This window comes from Carcharodon carcharias, chromosome 9 (assembly GCF_017639515.1).
Source record: "Carcharodon carcharias isolate sCarCar2 chromosome 9, sCarCar2.pri, whole genome shotgun sequence".
NCBI lineage: Eukaryota > Metazoa > Chordata > Chondrichthyes > Lamniformes > Lamnidae > Carcharodon > Carcharodon carcharias.
The window spans coordinates 104349710-104375971 of NC_054475.1; the positions used below are offsets into that span (position 1 = coordinate 104349710).

General features: G+C 40.3%; 1 protein-coding gene across 6 annotated transcripts in view; it reads left to right on the forward strand.

The window, feature by feature from the left end:
- Nucleotides 1-25447, forward strand: part of phka1a (phosphorylase kinase, alpha 1a (muscle)) — a 116711-nt gene extending 91264 nt beyond the window's left edge. For 5 of the 6 annotated variants that reach the window (XM_041195230.1, XM_041195233.1, XM_041195232.1 and 2 more), the window contains 9 exons: nt 717-846; nt 5795-5899; nt 8804-8910; nt 14166-14207; nt 16250-16294; nt 18069-18242; nt 18358-18411; nt 22795-22995; nt 23931-25447. In XM_041195230.1, the coding sequence (XP_041051164.1) occupies nt 717-846; nt 5795-5899; nt 8804-8910; nt 14166-14207; nt 16250-16294; nt 18069-18242; nt 18358-18411; nt 22795-22995; nt 23931-24104 (1032 nt within the window). In that variant the 3' untranslated portion in view covers nt 24105-25447. The remainder of the gene's footprint in view (nt 1-716; nt 847-5794; nt 5900-8803; nt 8911-14165; nt 14208-16249; nt 16295-18068; nt 18243-18357; nt 18412-22794; nt 22996-23930) is intronic. The other variant, XM_041195231.1, reaches the window with a different exon arrangement.
- Nucleotides 25448-26262: the final 815 nt, after the last annotated feature.

Here is a 26262-nt window from a genome sequence, read left to right on the forward strand (position 1 = left end):
CCATGGAACCTTTAATGTGTGCACAATTCACCAGAACTGCCAGGCAGGACCTCTGGGGTGTTATGTCTATTTTTTAACACCCAATGATTATGTTTTTTCACTTTCCTGGTTCATTTGTGTGATTATTGCCACAATTTAAAAAGATTACAGATTGCTTTTCCATAGCATAAAAAATTATTGTTGGTTTGGATTGTATCCCATTGTACAATATATTCACATGGTAAGACTATAGAAGCTTGGATTGTTCTCCTTTTGAACTGAAAAGGTTAAAGAGCTATTTAATAGAAGCATTCAAAATCATAGGTTTTGATAGAGTAAATAAGGAGAAACTGTTTCCACTGGCAGCAAGGTTGGACATACATTCAAGATAATTTAGGGAAAAGATCCAGAGGTGATGTGAGGATTAAAAAATTACACAGTGAGTTATGTTGATCTGGAAAGCATTGCCTGAAAGGGTGGTGGCCATATTTTCAATAGTAACTTTCAAAAGGAAATTGGATAAATACTTGAAGGCTAAAAGAATTGCAGGGCCGTGGGGAAAGAACAGGGGAGTGGGACTGATTGGATAGCTCTTTCAAAGAGTTGGCACAGGCATAATAGGTTGAATGGCCTCTTTCTGTTCTGGAAAATTCTATGATTCTATGAATTCAGAATTTATTTTGTACATTATAGCAGTTGCTTTATTTTGCATTTATGATCCTTTCTGTTTTTGGTAGGAAATTGTGGTTTACCTAGCAATGTACATAAGGACGGAACCCAGTTTGTTTGCTGAAATGTTCCGACTGCGTATTGGACTAATTATTCAGGCCATGGCAACTGAGCTGGCCAATTGTCTCGACTGTCCAGGTAAAACTTCTCAGAAACATCAGCAAGCTCTCTCTCAGGATGTCAAAACAATCTTATGTCTGAAAATATTCACATTCAAACTTTGAATGGCTGTGTTCAGAATCAGTCCAAAAAAATGTAATAGTGGGGATAAAGTACGGGAAATAATTTGTCGGAGTTTCTGGAATTCGCCAGTGTGGACAGCCTTCCTGAAAGTCCAGTTAAATAATATTGCCTCATTACTTGCAGGTGCCATCGCTAGATTAGCAAGCTCTCCCTTCTTTAGAGATTGGATCTATTTCTGCCCATATTCCTCCTTTATCTAAAAACAGATTGGACTAAGACTTGAGGCCACCTTCCAATAACATCAGATTCCATATTCAAAGAAAATGTTGCGAGTGCTCATATATTTTTCTCTACCAAGACCCTTGGCTGAACGGATTGCTGCTGGGGATGTAGGACAATTGCCATGTTTTTGTTTATTTTTTAAAAATTCTTCACAACTGCACCAACTTCACTGCTTGTGAGCTGAAGGGAGGTTACGTAATTGTTAGGTCGTAGCCCCTCTGGATGCCATTTCAATTTAGACTACTTTCTCATAGTAGTGTGTACATATTCAATAAGTTGCCAGCTTCTATTATTTAGCAAAATCATAGACGGTAGCACAATGTGGTCCTGGCATTGACTGGGACAAAGAATTAATGTCTGTAGATGGCAGAAGGTCAGAGTTCCTTCGTGGGAATATTGTTGAATCCTCTCATACGCCGCATTGAAGGAGTCAATGATGACTTGAAGCTCGGTCTCTGAGTGAATATGTACACAAGTGCCATCTGTGCACTGAAGCTCATTTACTGAGGTAGGAGTGACGTTAGTTTTGAAGTGAAGGTTGAATAATTTCCCTTCTGTCCTGTGGGGAGCTTGCTGGAGGTTGAGGTACAGAATTGTAAAGATGAAGAAGAGTTTTGGTGCGATTACACATTCTTGTTTGACCCCAGTCTACAATAAGGTAGGGTCTCTAGTAGTTCTGTTAAAACATAAGAAATAGGAGATGGTGTAGACCATTTGTCTACTCAAGTCTGCTTAATCACTCAATAAAATCATGGCTGATCTGATTTTGGCCTTAACTCTACTTTCCTGCCTGCCCCCCATAATCCTTATAGATCAAAAATCTGTCTGACTCAGCCTTGAATGTATACATTGACTCAGTTGCCACTGCTGTCTGGGTTAGAGAATTTCACAGATTAATGACTCTTTGAGAGAAGAAATTCCTCCCCATCTCCTCCTTAAATGGGGGACCCATTATTTTAAATCTGTGTCTCCTAGTTCTAGATTCCTCTACTATGATCATGGCTCGCATGTCATCATGTAGTGTAAGAAGGATGGTGACAAATTCCTGAGGGCAACCAAATTTGAGGAGGACTCTCCATAAACCCCACAATTGACCAAGTCAAAGGCTTTCATGAGGTTGAGAAAGGCCATGTACAGCAGTTGGAGAAGCTGTCTGCATTTCTCCTGGATTTGCTACATGGTGAAGATCCGTGTACCTGTCACTGGGTGAAATCCAAACTGTGGCTTTGAGAAGAGCTCTTTGGTCACTAGGCGGAGGCAGGTAAGGAATATCCTTGCACTGATCTTCCCTGTGGTAGACAGCAGTGAGCCTCCCCTGTAATTGCTGCAATCGGACTTATCTTCATTCTTGAAGATTGTCACGATTACAGCGTCCCTGAGATCCCCTCACATTCGCTCCTCTTCCCAGCTGAAAGAGATGAAGTTGTGCAATTATGCCAGGAGTGTATCTCTGCTGCGTTTTAGGATATTGGCAGGCAATCCTGCCAAAGTTCTGCACCAGGGGTCTTGTTTTTCTGCTGATAAACTACTTTTGCAACTTCATTCCGAGCCTAATTAACACTGAGCCTTAGACAGGTGGTCTACTGATGGATGGAGTTGATGGTACTTAGGTCAAGGCAGAGTCTCAGTTGAGTTCTTTTGAAATGATCCCTCCAACAGGCAATGATTGCCTCTGTCCTTGATAAGGTCTCCCCTATTCTTGATTCTCTGTGGGGTAGGCCTTTGAATATTTGGGCCATAGATGGTCTTCACAACACTGAAGAACCCATGCATGTCATGGTCATTTCCAAGTTTTTATATAGATACAAAGATATGAATTAGGAGCAGGAGTAGGTCATTCATCCCCTCGAGCCTGCTCCGCCATTTTATAAGATCATGGCTGATCTGATTGTTGCCTCAACTCTACTTTCCTGCCTACCCACTATACCCTTTGACTTCCTTGTCATTCAAGGATCTATCTAACTCAGCCTTAAAAATATTTAATGACCCCGCTTCCACTGCTTTCTGGGGAAGAGAATTCCACAAAAGACAAAAATTTTCTCCCCATCTCTGTCTTAGATGGGAGGCCCCCTATTTTTAAACTGTGTCCCCTAGTTCTAGCCTCTCCTACAAGGGAAAATCTCTTCTTAGGATCCACCCTGTCAAGTCCCCTCTGGATCTTATATGTTTCAAGAAGAGCACCTCTCATTCTTCTAAACACCAGTGGATACATATCCAACCTTTCTTCATAATATAACCCCTTCATCCCAGGAATCAGTCGAGTGAATCTTCTTTGAACTGCTCCTAATGCAATTATATCCTTTAAGTAAGGAGACCAAAACGGTACACTGTACTCCAGTTGTGCTCTCACCAATGCCCTGTACAATTTCCAGAAAACTTCCCAACTTTTTTATTCCATTCTACTTGCAATAAACACCAACATTCCATTTGTCTTCCTAATTACTTGCTGTCTCTGGATACTAACTTTTCGTGATTCATGTACCAGGACATGCAGATGCCCCTGTATGGCAGAGTTCTGCAATCTCTCTCTCTTTAAATAATATATTGCTTTTCTATTCTTCCTGCCAAAGTGGACAAGTTCACATTTTCTAACATTATACTCAATCTGCCAAATTATTGTCCGCTGATGTAACCTAACTAAATCCCTTTGTAGACTCTTTGGGCGGAATCATCGCAGGTTTGCACTAAGTGCAGTAGAGGGCCGGTAAAACAATGTTTTACCCGCCAGCCGGGATGGCGAGTTTTCACACTGTCATCCCAAACCTGCCATGTTATTTATGCATTCCCAGGAAACACACCGTTTCCATGGCAGGCTCCCACTCACTGCACCATCACCTTGTCGCTTCATCACGCCAGGCGACCACATTTAAAGTACAGCTGCGCTCAGTGCTTCCAGCTCAAGACTGCAGCAAAGAAGACATGGTCCCAAAAGGCAAAAAGACTGCAGCCCTCGAGTGCCCTTTGGACACCATGGAGGCCCACTGCAATGTCCTCTGACCCCGCTCTGGCCACAGGAGGGGCAGCAAAATTACCACTCCAGCTTGGGAGGCGAAGGCAATGGTGATCGGTGCCAGTGCTGCACAGAAAAGGTTGGCCATCCAATACAGATAGAAGATGAATGATCTCATCCATGCAGTCAGGGTATAGCAACCATCTCATCAATCTAAACTCTCGCACTCAAGCCCATCACACCTTCACTGGTATCTCACTCACCGCCAGCTCAAGGGACATCACCATCCATTCTCTCACACACACTCTCACTTGTCCATCTGGCCTCATCTCTCTGGAGAATGCCTCCTCAGGCATCACCATCTTGAGGCCACTTGCACAGATCAACCTGCGCTCCCACACAAACCCTGGGTTACCCTCCTTCCCCAGTAAAGCCCTCGTCCAGCAGCCTCTTCCCTTTCCTGAGGCCATTTCTCACCCTCTGCCAAACCAGCCTCTGCCAAACCAGCCTCTGCCCTGCAGCCATTGAAAAGCCACCCACATGTGGCTGATCTGGTAGGTAGAGATCTGCCATGAGTCCCCCTAAAAGTGATGTGACGCTGTCTGTCACATCTGATGCTAATGACTGTGAGTGCTGACCTAAGCAAGGTAGGCAAACAAACCTTGAAGTCCCAAGCGAATTGCAGCCTGCCAAGCGCACATCGCTTATGTGCCGTTGTGAAACACGTGTTTTCCTGCCGATGTGAGCGGACGATCCAGCCAGGGGTGGGGTGGGACGGGAATGATTCTGGCAGGCTGGTGTACTAATGACATGCTGATGTATTACAATGAGGGTCCCGACATCTGTTGGTGGACAACGTAGTCTGCTATCAGCTGCTGAGCAGATGATCACCAACTGGTTTCATGCTGTCGGGAAGCCAATTGCACCATATTGTCCACTCATGCCACCAAACACGTCTGACGCTGCAGGCACGGAAAATCCCAGCCTTTGTCTTCATAACCATTTACTTTCCTACCTATCTTTGTGTCATCAACAAATTTAGCAACCATACATTCAGTCCCTTCATCCAAGTCATTGACATAAATTGTAAATAGTTGAGACTCCAGCACTGACCCCTGTGGCATTCCACTAGTTACAGCTTGCCAAACCAAAAATGTCTTATTTATCCCTAATCTCTGCTTCCTGTTAGCTAACCAATCCCCTATTCGTGATAATATGTTACCCTATACACCGTGAACACTTATTTTGTGTGGTAACCTTTGATGTGATATCTTATCAAACTCCTTTTGGAAATCCAAGTACACAGCATCCAGAGGGTTCCCCTTATCCACATTACTTGTTACTTCCTCAAAGAACTTTAATCAATCACAATTTCCTTTTCACAAAACCATGCTGACTTTGCACGATTGCATCAAGATTTCCTATAGAGCCTGCTATAACCTCCTTCATAAATAGATTCTAGCAATTTTCACCATGACAGATATAAGGCTAACTGGCCTGTAGTTTTATGTCTCCCTCCTTTCTTGAACAGAGATTAGGGTTAAAGGCTCTACATAACCTCTAGAGGCTTGTGCTGTAATATGTTTGTTATATAATCATAGCATTACGTTTCTTTTTCTAATTGCAATAATCTTGACTATGTTCGTTCCTATCAATTTGACTTCTGTTTAGGTGAATCAGCAACTGAACACTTAATTTCTATGACACCCTCTGATTTGAAGACGCTTCTACACCATATTCTGAGTGGAAAGGAATTTGAAGTCGAGGAGAAAAATGGTTGTTTTTTAAATTCATTTATTCTTTTACAGAAGTATGTTCATGGTTATAATGCTAAAGAAATGACCAAAAGTAACATTTAATGCTCAGCAATATGATCTGTCAACATAGGATACTTTTAAAGTAGCTTATGACCTTGTTTGATTTTTCCATCATTGTAAACATGGATTCATTTATGAACAGGGAAAAATATAAGTTTGATCTGGTTAAGTCAAAACTTTTCAGATGCCTTCTGTACTCACCCAAAAGTGAATGGTGTGCTAAGCTTCATTGTTAGGACATCTTAAAATAAATAAGTAGAAGTACTATCTTTGCCTTTATAAGGCCTTGGTGAGATTTCATGTGGGACAGTAGCTGGTTTTGAGCCCCTCACGGTGGGTAAATGTTCAGGCCCTGAAGCAGGTTCAAAGGACGGCTGCTTTTCAGGCAGATCACAGTTGTATTGTACTCACCAGCTTCAGCTAACAATTACATTATGAACTCAGTGCTGGAGAAGCTCTTTACTGCCCTGCAGCAAAGCTTCGACAGGGTGGAAATGGTGGAGAGATGGGGCCGGAGGGAGAGACCACCTTTTGGGAGTGGAACTGGAAGATTGAAGCCATAGGGTGGGCAGCAGTGGTATATTAATCAATAGCTTGTGAACAATGTTCCCTGCCTTGTAAACAGGAGAGCTCATTGGTGGGGAAATAAGTCCAAGGCAGGTTTATGCATGGAGCTTTCAAAATCCTTCTCTCAATCTCAAGATGTGATTGGAAAAAGAGCAATGCTGTGCTCCTACATGAATTCGAAACATGGCGGTCCAACAAAGCCATCCAAAAAGAAACTCAACTTCTAGTTCAGATGCTTGTGACAACTTTTTAATATGAAATGGTTTAACAAAGTGACAAAAGTGTACATCAAAAAGAAATAGTCAGAGGTGACACTAAGTCCTTGAGAAAAGATGAACCTACATTGATCATATTCTGAGAATGTCTCACACAAGGATGCAAAAGCAGATACAGAAATGAAAGCCACAGGGGAAAATAGCTGATGGTTGAACATGAAGGTCACAGTAACAATAGATGCAGATGAAGTGCACTTACAATTATGTAAGCTGGAAACAACGATGCAAGACAGAATTCAATGGTGCTGATTGATTGATTATCGCCCTATACAGCTCAATGGCACAGGAAGAATAAAATTTAAGAAGGATGGGTGATTTAACAAAAATAGTGTTGCAGGAAGTAAGTGTGATCCTTTCAGGGATGCATTGCTATTTTAAAAACTTTTAATGTACACACATATATGAATATTTTTTTAATTCTTTCATGGGACGTGGGCCTCAGTGGCTAGACCAGCAATTTTATTGCCCATTCCTATTTGCCCTTGAGAAGGTGGTGGTGAGCTGCCTTGAACCACTGCAGTCCATGTGTTGTAGGAATACCCACAGTGCTGTTAGGGAGGGAGTTCCAGGGTTATAACCCAGTGACAGTGAAGGAATGGCAACATAGTTCCAAGTCAGGATATTGTGTGGCTTGGAGGGAAACTTGTTGGTGGTGGTGTTCCCATGTATCTGCTGCCCTTGTCCTTCTAGATGGCAGAGGTCATGGGCTTGGAAGGTGCTGTTGAAGGAGCCTTGATGAGTTGCTGCATTGCATCTAGCAGATAATACAAACTGCTGCCACCATGCGTCAGTGGTGGAGTGAGTGGATGTTGGATCAGGCTGATTTGTCCTGGATGGTGTCAAGCTTCTTGAGTGTTGTTGGAGCTGCACTCGTCCAGGCAAATGAAGAGCATTCCATCATACTCCTGACTTGTGCCTTTAGTTGGTGGGACAGGCTTTGAGGAGTCAGGAGGTGAATTACTCTCTGCAGAATTCCCAGCCTCTGACCTGCTGTTGTAGCCACAGTACTTATATGGCCGATCCAGTTCAGTGTCTGGTCAATGGTAACTCCCCAGGATGTTGATAATAAGGGATTCAGCAATGGTAATGCTATTGAATGTCAAGGAGAAATGGTTGGATTCTCTCTTGTTGGAGATGGTCATTGCTTGGCACTTGTGGCATGAATGTTACTTGCCACTTCTTCACTCAAGCTGAAAATTCAATTCTAGTTGGAACAAAAATCCCCTAAGCTGGGGTAGTTGGTTGTGCTTTGGTAGATGATAGAATGAGCTGCGTTTAGCCTGCATTTCAGTTTACATGATCATCTACAGTTGACTTTTTATTGTGTATGAAGATGAAAGGTTGTTGGTGTTTGTAAACTAGTAGGAACTATTAAGGGCACTCACCTGCTTCCTCCTTGTATAAAATTGTGAAGAGAAGGAAATGTCCAGGAAATGAAAACAATTATTGGAGGACAGAGGGATCAGGTAGCTGGAATAACTACATTATATGGTAGTGAGCTGGATGAATTAAAGTTTTCTTGTTCCTATCTTATATAATTAAGTGTTGCAGTGCAGCTAATATGGGAGTTTAATTTCCTGTGGTAGGATCCTGTCAAATTGCTTTGGTATCATTTGCAGAGTTGTTAATCCATTTAAATTAAAGGAATTAATGTCTGTGTTAGTGCAATGAGAATTTTAGGACACTCTAAACCCTCTAAATGTCTATCAATCATTTTGTTTCAAAGAGCAATTTCATTTGAGACAAATCATCCCCTACTATTCAGCAGTCAATTTTATTCGATTTTACCTTGTATTAGGAATGTTGCAAAATGAAATCCATATATGTGAATAACTTTTTATGTTATTTGTGTTTCACCTTAAATGTGTGTCAGACTCATGCAGACTTTTTTCAGCCCTATCCTTTTTTCTGTCATTCTGTTTGAAGTTGTGTCGCAACCTATTTTCAAGTGCAACTGCTACCCAATTTGTGCCATTTATGTAGCTGTTCTAGCTGTAATCATCCTGCTTGTCTTTCCATAGTTCGTCATTCTACCATAAAATATATTTCTATTCATGATATGGATCACACTGGAGCAACAAAAAGTGAGAGAGCTGGAATTAGCAAATTGAAGATTGAGATGAAGCGGGTGAGTAGCCCATTCATCTGATATATAACCTGTATATTTGTAGAAATATTTCTAATTGCTATTAAAGAATAAAGATGATACATTGTCCAGTGTTAAACTGATCGGGTTCAATTAGCCAATTGCAATTGGAATGCACTGCATTAGCACCCCTGGGCTCAGAAAAGTTAAAAATTCATCAGGGTATATGATGCAGTTCATACCCATATCTCGCTGGAAAATGCATTTGTACATGCCAACCAAGGAGAGAATCCAATTTATTACCAGTAATTACTGAGGCTAGGCAGAACCAGTGGAATTGGCCCAGAATTTGTGGTAGGAATAATAGCACAGCCATCAGCACTCACTGTTATTGGGGATGAAATTGGACAGCAACATACAGCATCCACACATGGAGTTAAAAATAGAAATCATTCCACCAGGAAATATATTTCTATTCATGATGTGGATCGCACTGGAATGACAAAAATTGAGAGATCTGGAATTGTTGAATTTCCTGTCTGCCTGCCATGATCCACCACAAGTTTCATTCTAATACTTTGCAGAGAGACTCAACATTAAAATACATCACATTGTGCTACTTATCCACTAGTTATCCACAAAATGTTAGCACCTATTCATTCAAGTGTAAATGAATTTTTAACACAAGTTTTATTTGCTCTCTGGCACCGAAAATTTATTTTTTACATGTGTGGACTCTTATTTCTTCAGATTTTATTTATTATTGGAGATTTTAAAAAGTATATATATATTTTTAAAACTATTTCTGTCTTTCTTATCTCTTTTAATCCATCCTTCTTTATTTCTTTATATCCTTTTCTTTATTTCACTTTCTGTTCGTGATTTTATATTGAATTAAAATTTCTAACTTATACTTCCTGGTTTAGACAACATGGGTGGAATTTTTACGGAACGAAGTGCTTGGAGCAAGAGTGCCCAGTAGTATGTGGGGTATCCAGAAGTATCTGCATGTGTTTGTTGGTGGCTTTTTAAACCAGCCGTTATATTTGCAATTGAGTTCTGGATTTCCCAACCAATTAACTTGCGTGGGCAAGCTGATGACCTGCATGAGTCTATTTCAGCTGAACTGTTTAAAGGGGCAGTGGGAAGATGACAGTTGATGGCTGAATGATGATGAAGGTGATGAAACAGAGGGAGCGATTGTACTAATGGATTCCCAACATGATAAGGCTGGACTCAGTTCACAAGTACCTCCCTATGCAATGGTCTCCAGGGAGATACTTTTCCCTGTTGGTGGAAGGAAGAAGCCTACCTCAGAAAGCAAGATGATGTGGCTGGAGATTGCTGAGGTTAGAAGTTGGAGTGTGGTGCCATGCTCCTGAGTACAGTGCTGAAAGTGGTTTAATGACGTAATCAAGATAGGAAAGAGGAGTACAATTGCACAATCAAATATATCCAGTTGTGCAAGACACCCACCGCCCTCACTCTGCCTTCTCGAGCCTACTCCTGTACATCACTCTTTACAAAACCTTACCTTGCAGCTGCACCCATCCCTTTTTATTTAGGTGCCACTTCACATCCCCATCTGATCCACCACTGACACACGCCCTCATCTTAATATATATCACACCTATCCCTCATGGTAACCCTCCACAAATGTTGCCCATCCACCTGCTCAACACATTCCATTACTGTGTGATAGGTCTGTTCTATCCTTCCTTGGAGGAAAAAGGAACACACAACATCAGAGAGAGATGCTGGAGATGAGTTGAGTCTGTGTGCCTGGCCATTTTAGATGGAGAATTAGGAACCTCCCACCTGTCAGGTGACGGAATTAAATATCACACAGCCACATGGCATACAACACACACACTTGTGTTGACTTAAAGTCAGCAGCCAATGAAATATGAACACATGCAAAATAATCACTTAACTTCTTACCTTGACAGTTCTAATGTATGTCATTAAGCTCCCACAGTCCCATCACAGTCCTGCAGGAGGTGCTGCAGGAAGAGGATGAAGATTTCTCAGAGAAGGTCACTCACTCTGAGACCACACATCACAGGAGCCACGAAGATCACTCACCAGCTCAGATTGCACACTTTAATAGGACTGGAAAGATAGATAGTTGGGCTTTCACCTGCTGCCTCACATATTACAAGTGAGCAAGAGCAGATGGTGGACAGGGATGGCAGTGGAGTCCACATTGGAGGGTGCAGAGTAATCCAAGCTCTGCTCAGCTGGGCACAGACATCGTACCTTGGGGACCATCGATGTTGAGGAAAATTCTTGAGCAGCAGCAAAAAAATGTAAGGCATCCTGGTAGAACTGGCAACCTTTCCAGCTGCACAATGAATGCTTGCAGAGAGATTGGAGTAGTCTGTCACAAACAGGAGTGCTGCAATGTTGCAGGCTTTTGTGATGGTGTCTTTGTCTAGGAAAGGAGGTCCAGGTGGAGCAGACTTTAGCAGCGCCCTTATGAGCTCCAAAATCCAGAGGAGATCAACCAAGAGTATCTCAGCAATCAGAGCAAAGATTTAAGCAGCTTACCTCTACCTCTGCTGAAGCCACAGGGGTTACAAAAGATAGAAGTGCTGGCAGAAGAACGAGCAAAGATGTGTTGTTGCACATGGGTGTGCTGAACAATGTTAATTTTTTGTTTAATTTTTGAGTTTTATAAAAATGATTTGTTAATGCCACTTTCCCGCCTTGCATATTTGTTCGCTGCCTGGCAAATGACCTAATCATTTGGGATGAATGGTGAGATAGGTCTTAAATCCAAGTAATGGGTGCTTGTGGTTTGGGTTGTGGGGAAGGATGGAGGGCACAGGTGTATTCAGCATGTGGCTGCCAAATGGGCACACTGGTGAAACCTGACTAAATCTTGGCATGATGAAGCCATCCCAGAAGCAGTGTTGTTGGTACAATGGTCATATAGCATTCCTCTCCTCCTCTGAAGAAGCATTGTTCAATGTGCCTTGTTTCTCCTGCAAGAGATATTTGCAGGGTTTTGCAGTCAGCAGCTCACAGATGCATCTCACAGGTCACCAGTGTCATGTTTGCCAGAACAGGCAGTCATGTGCACTTTGCCACGGATGAGGCCAGTCAGAATGAGCAGGCTCTAATCCTCACTCCTGCACTATGTTGTATAAAACACAGCACATTGTCATTATTCTTAAGAGCATGGCTGGAACGTATTGAAGGGCACCTTCAAATCTGCTAGGCACATCTGTAGCATCCCAATTATTTGCTCATTGCTTAATAATACTTATTATTATCTGGCTTTGTTGTGCTCTTGGGCCTCATTTCTTGGGGTCCTCAAACGTATCATCAGCCATGTTTCAAGAAGATTGCCCTTGTCTCCAAGCTGCTTGACAGTAAGTCTATTCTGATGTGTGAAGAGCTCAGGGAAGTTAAATGGGAGAACAAATATATCATGGTGGTTCCCTGAGAATCTTGCACCCGTATGATCGTTTTGTGGTTTGAAATATGTTGCACCTCAACAGAGTGGAAGATCTTATGGTTGATGAACACTCCTAGGTGATCTGGGAGTAACTTGATTGCTAAACATGTGCATTCACCCTTCCGCTGTGGGAAGCCAATCGAAGCCTCGAACATGTGTGCAGGCTCATAATATTCTGGCTGGCATCTTTGGTGGCAAAGCGTATGTAATAGTCTATCCTGGCCACCTGATGTGAGTCACCTATGTGATACATTTGTGGATGACTGACTGAGAATTCTTGCAAATATCTCTTGCACGTCCGGAAGGAGCCTGAGGCAGATCTTATAAATGACATATGTAAAATTAAAATCAGGTGCACAAAGCTCCAAAATAATGAAAGTGACCTGCAATGTAGTGAAAATCACCTCAAAAGTAATAGCAATCACCATCAGAGTAGTGAAAATAAACTCAACAAGTACTGTGAGCAAAAGGCTTCACTTAGATAAGGAGGTAGCTGTGAGATCTCATTACTGAGAGGATTTTTTTGCCTGTCATTTATTCAGCCCCCTCAATGGCTGCTGTGTTTTTACCTTGCTTTCACTGGCAAATTCCAGGAATGCCGAGGAATCCTGTTCACCCACAGTTGAAGTTAAAAATCCCTATTAAAATAACTGTTAATCACCCTTTAACATAGTTAAATTGGCAGCTCAAGGGGGATTCTTGCACGCAACTGAACGCAATGCAGTTAAATGCGAAAGTTGTCAGATAGAAGCCAGGTTTCCAATGTTGTGCCAATATTAACCACCCACCATCTCCCAAACCCAGTGCTTTGAATTTAAAAGCCCCCCCATATCTCTCAGTAAGGATTCTTCAGTCTGATTGGTTGAAGTGACATGCTGTTTCTTGACCTGTTCACTCAGGTCTCTTGTAGAAGATGCCATGATGAAATGAATCTGTCATTACCCTAAGTTGTTGCACAAAAGCTATGAAAAGTCTGATCAGCTGTCAAGCATAATGAATGGAAAGCACTGTTCAGTCACTGCTAGTCACAAAATACAGGTCACTATCCTTGGTGACAAGAAAAGAAAATTGCAGGGGACATTTTCTTTTTTAAAGAGGTGTTAATACAAAATCATTCGAGGTTACCTTCTTCCAGTAATGGGTTCTACATTATTAAAACATAATTCTTCTTTTTGTCCCATATAGTTATATGAGACCTTGTATTTCCTCCCCAATTTCCAAAGCTCTCTAATCAAATTGATAAGCTTGAGAAATCTAAGAAGGTATCCTCCTTCAAATATTTGATTACCATTATCAAAGATCTCAGCAATATCCCAACAGAACTTATTGTGCACTGGGAGCACAGGCTTGGCTATAATTATAATTGGCTTTAAATTCACCTGCCTTTAGCATAGCCAACTTTTGGTTTTAAGTATATTTCTGTAGGCTTTTAACATTGTTGTGTACACTTTTAAAATCTTAAACAACTTGAATAAAACTTCCACAAAAGAAACTTAAATATAGAGAGAAAAGATTGCATGCCATCTCGTGCAGAGAACAATCGAGGTAATATATAGGGAGAAAGTGAATACTAGGTACTATATTTTTATTTACGAGAAGGAGGAGAGAGTAAGAATACCACAAATGGATGTGTTACGCTTATAAGATATTGCAATAGGAGAACATATAGTACATACATGGTTTGGAAGTTTGATTGCAGTAGAATTGTGATACCAATGATTCTGACATTTTATAAATGTAGCCTGAGAGATGTTGTAGCTTTAAAGTGTCTCACTCAGAAAATGTTTAAATTTGATGTCAGCAGTACATCTGATATTTTTTCCCCTGTTTGTAGATGGATTCACGTAGATTTTCTGCTGGTGTAACCAATAAGGAGGTGACATATTTCTAGCTGGAATTAGTGGCTTTCACAACTTTTCATCTTTTTTTTATTTGCCTAAATATCTACTTACTTCTCCAAAGACCATTAAACACTGTGCATTGCTTTGAAGATGCAACTTAACCACCAGTTTAAAGTTTTCAATTAAAACAACACTGCATCACAAGTACAGTGTACTCTCTTACCAGATGTGTAATTGTTGCATGCTATGATTGATTGCAGTTTTATCTGATGATTGCATGTATGCCAATGTAGTATATTTAATCTTTTTCCCTCCTTTTTAACTTCATTTTTCTCCCTTCTCCTTAAATACCACTAATTTGTTTGGCAAAAAAGCAAGCAAATCATTTAATTTCATAGCTTCCCCAAACTTCCATCCATCCTTAAACTTTTTCCCTGTGAGAAGATAGCTGATCTTTGCTTAGCACCTCACAGATGCACATTTAAGTGGTGAGGAATTGAACCTCCACCTTACTACAGTTCCTTAAACTGTGCGTTATTTTATCAATGTGCTTCTAGAGATGTTTAAAAACATTGACTAAACTACTTTGAATCAATGCCATACACAAATGTGAACTGTTGATTTCAGTTTATTTTTGCCAACATTGGCTTGATGTTAACACTCTCATTGAAGCAGCAGAATATTGTGAATTCAAACCTAACTCTAAAGATTTGAGCATATAGTCTACGGTGACAGTGCAGTATTGAGCGACTGGTGCAATGTTAGAGATGCTGTCTTTTTGGACCTGATATTGAACTGAGACATGGTCTTCCTGCTTAGGTATATGTAAAAGATACATAGCACCACTTGAAGAAGAGTAGGGGAGTTTTCCTGATGTCCTGACCAACATTTATCCCTCAACCAGCAGCAGAAAACACAGTAAATGTGACAGGATTTTCCCCAGTAGCTTCAGAACTCCAATGTCAGGATCAAATGGAAGTTAGAAGTCACACAGTGAAGGAAACTGGCACCTAGCAGTGTTTATCCATGAATTGGCAAATTGTGGCTAGAAGGAGGGCTTGTGAAAGGAGGCCCTGCAGCACAGTAAGAAGCATCAGGCTGCTTTGTTAGGCAAGTGAGAGAGCTATTAGCAGCTGGGCCACCATTGTGGCAGGGGCTATCCCTCCACAGGGTGGGCTGCAACTGCATTTGAACCAAGCAGATGGGAAGGACCTCATAGCCTGCCTGGAGTGCTGCCCCAACCCAGTCAGCCTCTGACAATAGGCCTTAATAAGCCTTCAAGGAGCCTCAATTGGCTACCCACCTGGGGGAAGGTAGCCCTGTTGGATTTTCTACCCATCCTACCTTCAGAAAATGGTCCGGAGGTAGGATGATGCTGGCAAATCAATGGCACAAACTTCCATACCTGCCCACCTTGGTGTTTGCCCCCATCACGACCTAAAGATTCAGCCCCAGGTCATTTAATGCATTGCTATTTATGGAAATTTGGTGTGTGTAAATTGGCTGTTGTGTTTACCTACATTATGACAATGACTACATTTCAAAAGTACTTCATTGGCTGTGAAGTGTTTGAAGTGCAAAAGGTGCTTTATGACTGTAAGCTAATGCTTTTCCTTTTTTTCTTGGCAAGCTCAATAAATAAAACCATCAAAGCCTCCTTTCACAACTTGATCCTTGAGTTAACCTGTTTCCATCTAGAGATAAAAAGAAAAACAGAGCTAAAAACTGAAATAAAACAAAATACTAAATATGCAAAAAAGATTGTTTAACATTTAAAAAAGAAAAATTGCTCCATGTTTCAAATAGAGCCTTACGTAAGGATCCGAGTAGAAACCTACTCAGTAACAGGTTTACAGGGATTTCTGTTCTAATTACATTTTTAACCATGGGTACTAATATTGCTTTTTGCATGATGTCTCAAAAATGAATTGACCACTTTCCTCTTGTAAGTTTCATACCTTCAATATTTGAAATCACTAACTTTCAACTTACTTTGACAGGTCAGAAAACAGAAAAGTTATATTATTTATTATGGTAAGCACTTGAATCTAACATGTATTATTTCCCATCTTTGCAGACGGGAACGCTGATGGCACAGCAGGACATGGATGAAACACATGAGGTGATGACTATTAATGTTAGCAAAATTGCATAATATTTATTCCTTTTTTGGTAATTGATTTGTCATTCAATTGAGCCTTCCCAATTTATGTCAGAATCATTGTGTATCAACTATACTGAGTGTAGCCTTTGATGTCTCCATGACTTTCCTCAGTCCAAAGAAAATAAATGGATCAGTTGCCATAGTATGATCTAGGGTGGATATCCACTCAGCCGTTAAACAAACATGGTCAGCTGCCTGTAAGAATTTCTGTGCAAAGTGAGTTTAGATGATTTCTACACAGTAGATCTTAATTTCACTGGAATAAGTGGGCTTCATAAACTGGGAGAGATTCCAGTTGTGCCAACACAGGGTACTCCTTTCGTAGGAACCAGAGTTAGACCACATGTTTCTTCAATCGGATTGTTTTCCCTCAAACCACTGGAAAAACTGATTCATTTGAGGCCCATGTTATCTCTACATCCTGGACTTCATGAATATTTATTTCTGCAGTGACTATTGGTTTTCTATTTTATCTCCATTATTATGAGAAATTATAGAGCATTTTTATATTCTGTAGATCTGGGCAATGAATACTGGACTGTGGCTACAGCCCTCTTTTTCAGCAATAGCCATTGCTTTGCCTGCCTTTTTTTGGTGTCTGTCCTTTTTTTTTAAACGGATTTACTGCATATCAAAAATGTGTTCTCATTCTAATCCTTTTCTCATAGACTGACTGAAATAAAGGGTTTTCCATCACCCAGGCAAGAAAGTAAACTGCTTATTGTTTAGTCTTTAGTAGAACCAACTTCCATTACTTGTATTGTGGCATGGTACTATTAAGAATCATTAAGAATACACATTGATTTTAAAATCCTATCATTACAAATCGCTTTTTCCAAATTATTTCTGTGGATAAATTAGCCTTTAAACATCCAAAGATCTGACTGGATGTCGATTCTTCTTGCCCGCAGAGGTACTTGGGCTTCTTTTAGTTAAATTCCTATTGACAATGTCTGTAAAGAGCTATGTGGATTATGCCATGACTGTTTAAATTTTATCAAAACCTTTGACAATGTTTAAATAAGAGAGTTAGACATCCCAGCTAGGGCTGACCTGCTCTTAAATTGATACCAGTTTGGTATGCCTTTGTGATGCGAGAGAGATGCCTGAATGACGAAGATGGAATTATGTAACTTGTAGAGTTGTCATTTGACAAATAATGAGATTTTTCACAGGCTCATTTCATCCTAACCTTTCACTAAGCCTTGCAGGGATGTTTTCTGGCTAGTGAGTTTTGAAGGAAATTCTTTTTATGATGGTCTTTTTTGATCTACTCTGGCTATTGTGCAAGATGTGGGCCTTTACACAGGGTGGGAGCAAGATTCTAACAAAAGCATGTAGTGTTCCATGGACAATTTTAACATACTTGGGGATTTAGCAGCACAAGACCAAGCACTTTATCTTTAAGTAGGATGGGGAGCATTTTGGCAACTATTTCACTTTTATAAATGCAGAAAATATTTGTATAACTTATTAATAGATTAAAGTACAAGGTTTACAATGCATAATTAAACCTGCCATTCCCATGAATAAATTGAATTGCCACAGGTAGTTGGTGACATCACGATTTAATTAGATTTGCCTTCTGCTTATGATGAATGAGCGCAGTCTAGTTTGTGATGATCGAAACTGGGACCAAACAATTTAATCTATTTAAATTGCTTTACTGTGCTTTAAAGTACGCTGGAACATACATTGTAAGCTCATGATTAAATGCACTTGTATATTACAGCAATCAAGTAACCAATTCTCCAATGTGGCTGAGACTTTGAGCCATGTTCCATTGGAAGGTAGTGATTTCACTGATGCACGCCTTGGACAATGGTTGCGGCGAAGGCGCATTGATGGGGCACTCAACAGAGTTCCTGTTGGTTTTTATCAGCGAGTCTGGAAAATTTTACAAAAGGCTAGTGTACTAAGCAGTGCTTAAGTGGAATTGTGTTTTTTAAAAATAATTGTTCTTAAAATTAATTTTTGAAATGAGGAAATATGTTATAAAGAATCTGGTCTATGCTTTGCAGTGTCAAGGATTGTCTTTTGAAGGTAACGTGCTCCGATCATCTACCACTGAAGAGGTAAACCACATCTATCTTTTTAGCCTTCAGTAGTTTAGCTTGTCTCACTAGAATCTGTCCAAGTGCGAAGTTTGAAAAGAATGCCTCCTTACTGCATTATATTTGTAACTTGTGTCACCCTTCCAAGACTAACCGGACATGCCAATTTAGGAGAAAAATAAAAATTGCTAAAAATATTCAACAGGATAACTGGGAAGAGAGAAGCAAAGTTAACATTTCAGGCTGATGAATTTTCATCAGAATTGGAAGAAATTTGAGATGTAACAGTGTTTTACTCCAGAAAACCAAGTGTTGAAAGATAGAACTAGAGCCAATCTTCACACTTTCATAAACATTTGCTTACACAGTTACAGATTACACCAAGTGCCTCCTAACCCAGCAACCACAGTTTATGTAAGTGCCTATTTATAGGGGCACAAGTGAATCCCCAGTTCATGCTTGCCACTTGCATACAATTAATAAAATTGTGTTTAGAATTAACAACAGCCTTTAAGCAAGTATAAAGGCAGGGAAAGGAGGAAGGGAGGAAAGAATGAAAGGGAAGGTCTGATAGGGTGGAAGATAGGAGAGATTAAATGACAAGGGATGATGGTGCAAGGCAAAGGGGGATTGTAATGGGACAAGTGAAGAAATAAAAAATTGGTCTAGAGGAGGTGTAAATGGCAATAGCAGATCGTTATTACAGCTACTGTCCAAAACATGGCAGCAGTGATTATGATCTGAAATTGTTGCACTCGGTGTTAAGTCCTAAAGGCTGTAGAATGTCAAACCAAAAGATGAGATGCTGTTCCTCAAGCTTTCATTGAACTTCATGACAATTTATTGCCATCAATTTGTTCACAGAATGGGCAGTTTTGTAAGATTCAGACTCAAACCAAACAGACCAGCATAATCTTAGCATAATGTAGAATAGGGATTATACGTTATCGTTGAATATAGTCAAATAATGTGTTGTCAGGAAATGCAATTAAAATGACACCATAACTGACAATGAAATGGGACAATTAATTTGTCTGATGCTTCCAATACAACAGTGGGAAAAGACAGTTCTCCTTTGAATTGACTAAAGCAAAATAATGCTCAAGTTTAAATTGCTAGTTCAAAAATCTTCATCTAAGGCAAATTGGGTTGAAGCTGCTCAAAATTATTTTGGAGGGGGCCCTTACATTTGAGAACAGACATGGTTACTGGGACGATTTATGAATAGCGCAGCCTAGAACAGCAAAGCCCTACTGTGCTCGCCTGGGGTTGGGGGCGGGCGGGGGGGGATGTGAAGAAAGTGGGGATGGTGCTGAGTTGTGCCACATACAATCCCTGCACTTGAATGGTCCAAGACACCCTTGATGTTGGGTATCAGGCCTCATTTCCATCGCGCTACAGAAAGCAAGAACCAGCTCATAAGTGAAACATGTTTGAAGACTGGGCTGCCAGCAGGCCTCAGTTGTGTCCTGCAGTGGGGTTATTAGACAAAAAGTGGGCATTGATTGGGGAAGCGAAGGAGCAGCAGTGCTCCTTTTAATGTGAGGACAGGAGCAGCAGCCATGCTTCCCAACTCTATATTTAGCCAAATATATTTTTAAAAACTTGGTCTCGTTGGTTGAAGCCTATCAAGCACCATTTATTAGGCCACATGAAGCATGGTTTTCCTGAGTGCTACCTTAGGACAAGCCTGAGCTGGGATATTGCAAAGTGTACAAAATTTATTTATTAATCTTATAAAACCTTCAGGAACCGTCATCCTGCTCGTGGATGAGGTTTCCTGGAAAATGCGAAGACCGCTTGGGGTTAAGGTTGAACCGGCAGCATTGTTAATAAGATCAATTGCTTTCTTAATGGCCTTAATAGGCCCTTGACAGTTCGGCGGTCATCTCGCATCAATTTATGCGTCGGCGCATCAGGCCTGTCCTGCATGCCATTGGAAAAATTCTATTCCATATGCACTTCCACGAGCTATCACAGGATAAGAATTTGAAACACGAACTGATTTTACTCCCTCCCTGGCGTAATCACAGCAAAGCCAGTTGTTATATAATTACAGTAATGGAAAGCTAATAGCAAAATTGCAACTTTTAATTTGCATGGTTTAGTTAATCATTTTATCTATTACTTGAACCATCAATTATAGAATCATAAGATGTTACAGCATAGGAAGAGGCCATTCAGCTCGTCATTTGTGCTATTCCCCTTCCCATTTATTCTGGTTAATTTTGCATTCTAATTGGTACTTTACTCCAATCTAATATAACAAAATCTATCTATTGTATTCCTTTTGTAACCAGGGGAGTGGGGGGATAATATTTTCAACCTTGAGCACTTTCCAAGTCCCACCGTCCATTTGGGATTTCTAGTATCAAAGTAGAGACCATATCCTGCAGTGCAAGTTATCGTTTTTCAATGTGGCTGTGACAAAGGTAAACTATCCCTCCTTGTCCTCCTTGATCTGTCTGCAGCCTTTGACACCTCCACTGCCTCTGTCGATCAGCTAGGTGGGACTTTCCATTCTTATCTACCTAAAAGTAGCCAGAGTATTACTTGCAGTATCTTCTGTTGCTGTTCCCACACCATTACTTCTGGTGTACTCGAAGGATGTATCCTTGGCCCCCACCTGTTTCTCATCTACATGCTGCCCCTTGGCATCAATATCTGAAAGCAAAGTGTAAGTTTTCACATGCATGCTAATGACACCCAGCTCCACCTCACCACCACCTCTCTTGACTCCTTCACTATTGCTAAATAATCAGGCTCCTTATCTGACATGGATGAGCAAAAATTTCCTCAATTAAATATTGCAAAGACTGCAGCCTTGGTCCTCGCTCCAAACTCTGTCCCCTAGCTACTTGTCAACAGTCTGAGACCAAACCAGTCTGTTCACAAACTTGTTGTCATGTTTGAACCTGAGATGAACTTCTGACCACATATTCATGCCATCATTAAGACCGCCTATTTCCATCTCTGTAACATCACCTGATGTCACCTGTCTCAGCTCATCTGCTGCTGAAGCATTCATGCCCTATTATCTCTAGACTTGACTTTTCCAATGCATTCTTGGCTGGTTTCCCACATTCTACTCTACGTAAACTTGAAGATATCCAGAACTCTGCTGTCCATATCCTAACTTTGGTATTTGAGCCAACTGTGTGTTACTGCATCATGCTGCCTATGAAACTAAATGAGATTCAATTGAGGTAGACATTCAGCCTATTCCATTTACATTGGTTGCCCAGGTGAGGTAGCTTGAGAGTCAATTTAAAGTGAAAGCCATTAAAATACATTTTTGCTGTAAAAATAGTCAGCTATGAGTATAATTATTGATTGAACTACCACAATTACCCGTAAGTTCATTTTGTTCCATTTTATTCCCTTTTTGTTTATCAATTTTCTCCCATCCTACAGTTTTATTTTTGAATTCTGACTGAGATTTATAAGAGTTTACAACTGTGTGGGTGGTGTGTGTGTGTCGTTGAATGTGCATGTGGGCGGGCATGTGGTTGTGCCTTTAGGTGTCTGGTTGGGTGTGTGTGGGTGGAGTGAGTGGGTGTGTTGAGATGAGCAGAGGGGCATCACAATTGAATTTTAATATGGTTCTTGGCTGACACTCTCACACAGGTTAAGAAATCGTAAATGTGAGCAATCTTCCCTTTTATTTCCCTTCGCTGTGCGCAGCTGATTTGTTGCATTGAGAAACCCCTTTAAGATTGCTGCATGCCACACTTGCACACATCTTAAGGGACCACTTCTTGTGCGTGGTCTGTTTGTCCTTTGCGTGGTAAATTCTTTACTGTTGTATGCTCCCTGTTGTTGTCAGGTTTATCTCGCTTTATCCTGTTTAAACAGCGATGTAACATTTGTAAACCAAAATGTATCTCTTCACACTTCTCCGCACTAAATTTCGTCTGTCACGTGTCTGCCCATTCCATCAGCCTGTGTGTCCTTTTGAAGTTTATCACTATCCTCGCAGTTTACAGTTCATCCAAATTTTGTCACCTGCAAATGTTGAAATTGTACCCTGTACGTGCAAGTCTAAATCATGACTATATATCAAGAAAAGCAGTGGTCCTAGTACTGACTGCTGGGGAGCACCATTGTATACCTTCCTCCAGTCTGAAAAACAACTGTGTACTACTACTGTTTCCTGTCACTCAGCCAACTGCATTTTCATACTGCCACCTTTTTATTCCATGGGCTTCAGTTTTACTGATAAGCCTACTATGTGGCACTTTATCAAACATCTTTTGGAAATCAATACACACAAACCACATTAACCACTTCACAGTCCATTTCCTCATCAAAAAAACTGACGTTTCTTATAGATAGATACTGAGATGAATATTTTGATTTACTTGACCTACAGTTCTTTTTTTTTTCCCCTTTCTTTCTAAATAGATGACTCCTGGTGAAATAAAGTTTGCTGTTCAGGTAGAGACTTTTCTGAACAGTGTGCCACAGCCAGAGTATCGGCAGCTTCTTGTGGAAACGATCCTCGTCCTCACCATGCTGGCTGATACAGATGTACAAATTATTGGCGAAGTAATTCATGTTGATCGCATTGCACACATGGCAAATAACTTATTTATTGAGGAGCAGGTAAAATTTTTTTTTCATTGATTAGAGTTACAGTTTTTCTTTCCAGTCCCTATCTCCTCTTCCCTGGCCAGAAAGTTTGGAGGGAGGAGCAGGTAATTTATAAAAGCCAGTTTGTATTCAATTATTGGAATTGCCTTGTGGTGCCTGTTCCAGCTTACGTTTTTTTCTCTTCCCCATCAATCCCCAAATGCTACAGTATCTTTGGAAATTTGTTGAACAGCGTAATAAATTGGAGAACCCCTGGGGCTGAATTTAAAGCTCCCTGATTTGAAGGTGGGGACATGTTAAATCCAGGTGGTAGCCTGCCCACCGCCTACCTAGTGTAAGGGGGTGGGGTTGGTGATTGGGTGGCCTGCCTGTCAGTGAACCAATTGAAGCCCTTAAGTGAGCAATTAATTCACACTTAAGGGCCTCATCCCACCAACGCCGGGATTTAAATGGCAGCAGGAGAGGCCCATGCCATGGCCAGCTCAGCAGGTTTCCCTGGATGGTGACAGGAAGGGGGAGGGTCCCTCCTTAACAAGCTCCCTGAGCCCATCGAAAGAGCCCCTTCAAGGTGTAACCTCCCACCCTCCCCTTCTTCCCTCACTGGTTCTCCATTTTGCTGGAAATCCCACCCACACTTTTCCCTTTTAAGGGTTCCAGCGATGATCCCTGTTGAAGGCCCCTGTATAATACCAGTACTGGCCATCACTCCCTCTGATTGGCAGCTAGCTCTCTGAGGTGGGACTTGCTGCTCCTGACAGGCAGAAGTCCCAATTGGCCATTAGGTTCTTCTGGACAGGCTCCTGCCTGACATTTTAGCCAGGAGGGGCGGAGACTCCGGATCTCCCATGATTTTTGTTATTCTTTCCATCCCCATGAGCCTTAACTTTGTTGGTATTACCTTTTATAAAGATGTGGCACTAATTGGATTTTTCACTTTTTTTCAATAGACAGCCCTGGGTGCTGCTGATGTCATGCTGCAGAAGGATACTGCCTCTGGGATTTGCAAGTTGTTATATGACAGTGCCCCTAGCGGTCGCTTTGGTTCCATGACTTATCTTTTGAAGGCCGTAGCCATATATGTGGATGAATTCTTACCAAGCAGTGGGTGCGCTATGCAATAAACTGATCATCAAGTTTATTGATGTAATCTAAATTAAAAGACTGGATACGGAGTTGCCATGTACAGCATTGAAATTGGATGTTGCCATGCAGCAGTAATCCAAAAACTGTGAAGTCCATGTTGTGTCACTCATAGTTGCCAAGAAGAAATTACTAAATGAAATCCTTAAATCAATTAAATTTTCACAGAAAGGGAAGCATGAACTAGTGTACATTTCTATATGCCCCTGTTAAGTATGGACCTGTTTTCTCTCAGTAGAAAATAGAGAAGATCTGGAATGTTTTATATAAATCTTTTTAATATATCAGCAAATGCAGCAAAATTGTATAATTACATAAGGCAAAACTTTACATATGGCTAAAAGCATGCTATTTATTTAGATTCTTGGGCAAGAAAGCCATCTATTACAGTTCATGGTTGAAGTATCTAGCCCTGTATAAACTCTTTTTTAAAAAAAAAAAGCACCAATACTAAACATACTGTAGTACTTGTTGAGAAAACTATATATTTTGTACGCAAACAATCTTAAAAGTAAAATAATAGGTTCAATGATGCATGCAAGCGCATCTTCCCACCATTCTAATGTCTCGAATGTTGATGACATCTAGCACACACATCAATATTACAGAATTCTTATAGGGCTGATAAAGCTAACCTCTGGATTCGATAAATAAATTTTTTTTTAATCCTCATCCCGAAGCAAAATTGTAGCGATCAGGTGTTTGGTTTATATTTCCTTTCGTATATTTTTTTAAAGAGAAATTTACACTTTGACAGTAATGATCAGGGTAATGTTGCTGCCTTATCTTGAGTAATAATCTCTAAGGAACATAGTTTTAGAAATTAAGTACATTTTTTTAAAAAATCATAAAGCAGAGAAATATTTATCTATTTTAGTGATATGCTTGTTATTTTGGCAACCTGCTTAACAGTTTGCTTTTAATTGAGCTGTTTAATATACTAATGTGCCTTTATTGTTTGAACACAAGGGTAGTCAAACCTGATTAACTTTAAAATGATTTGTGATTGCAATCATTATGCTGCTCAATTATAGGAATGTTGTATGTGTAATGCAACAAAATGTAGAGGCTGGCACTTTAAAGTTTAAATAAACATTGTGAGGAAGGAGTGTAAAATAGCTGGGAAACTAATTGTGCCTACTGTTTTAAATGATGCTTATGAAGATGTCATACTCATCACTTTATTGCCTTAAAAACTATCAGATACAAGTAAGAAGAGATCAGTTACTCTTCACCTGGTTCAACACTTTAATACTTATTGCAGCTTCACCATAAATCTCAGACTGTTTGGTTCATAAAAACTTCTATTAAACTATGAATTCAATATGAAGTTGTTTAGAAATTTGTCTTACTAATATTTTAATATGTTCCATTTTATCTGAAGAATTATTTGTGTATGTGCATGCACATTAGGGAGTTTTGTTGTTGTCCTTCTAAATTTTACTTGTCTTTCCTTCACAAATCATAACCAACTTTCCCACAATTCCAAGTTTGAACCTCCCCAATCATTGTTCTGCCACTACCTCAGTACTGAAAGCCACAATATGAATTCTCTGACTGTTGTACATTCCTTAATTTTTTTAAAAATCTGGTTGAGCCTTTTACATGTTTAATCAAATCACCTGCCTCCAATGTACCTCCTCCATAGTCCAGCTATATGGGACTGTCCCCTCCTGGTTTTATTCTTGTATATCCTGTTGCAGTCCAAGAATCCCCTGCATTAGCTTTTTTTTTTCTAGTTATGTATCATTACCTCTATCCTTGACCTTCACCTATTTCTCTTCCACATAATGCCCCTCAACGACATCATCTTGTTTTGATCCTTGACCAGATTGCCAGTTTTTTTTATAAGATTCAGCTAGGGACCAAATAACATTTTATTGAAAGTAAATAAAGTTTGACATTCAGGACACTTGCTAATAACAAAGCCACAAGATTTCATGGGTTTTGAACAAACAAAAATAAACTTTACTATACAAGATCAGAATGATTAAACAATTTACAATATCTATCTTAACCGTGAATGTTAGAGTATAAGGTACATGTGAATTAACAGGCAAATTGTGGTTGACCACATCACACTGTACAATAAATGGCAGATGTGACCAAGACAGAGTTCACAGATTTTTCAATAACACA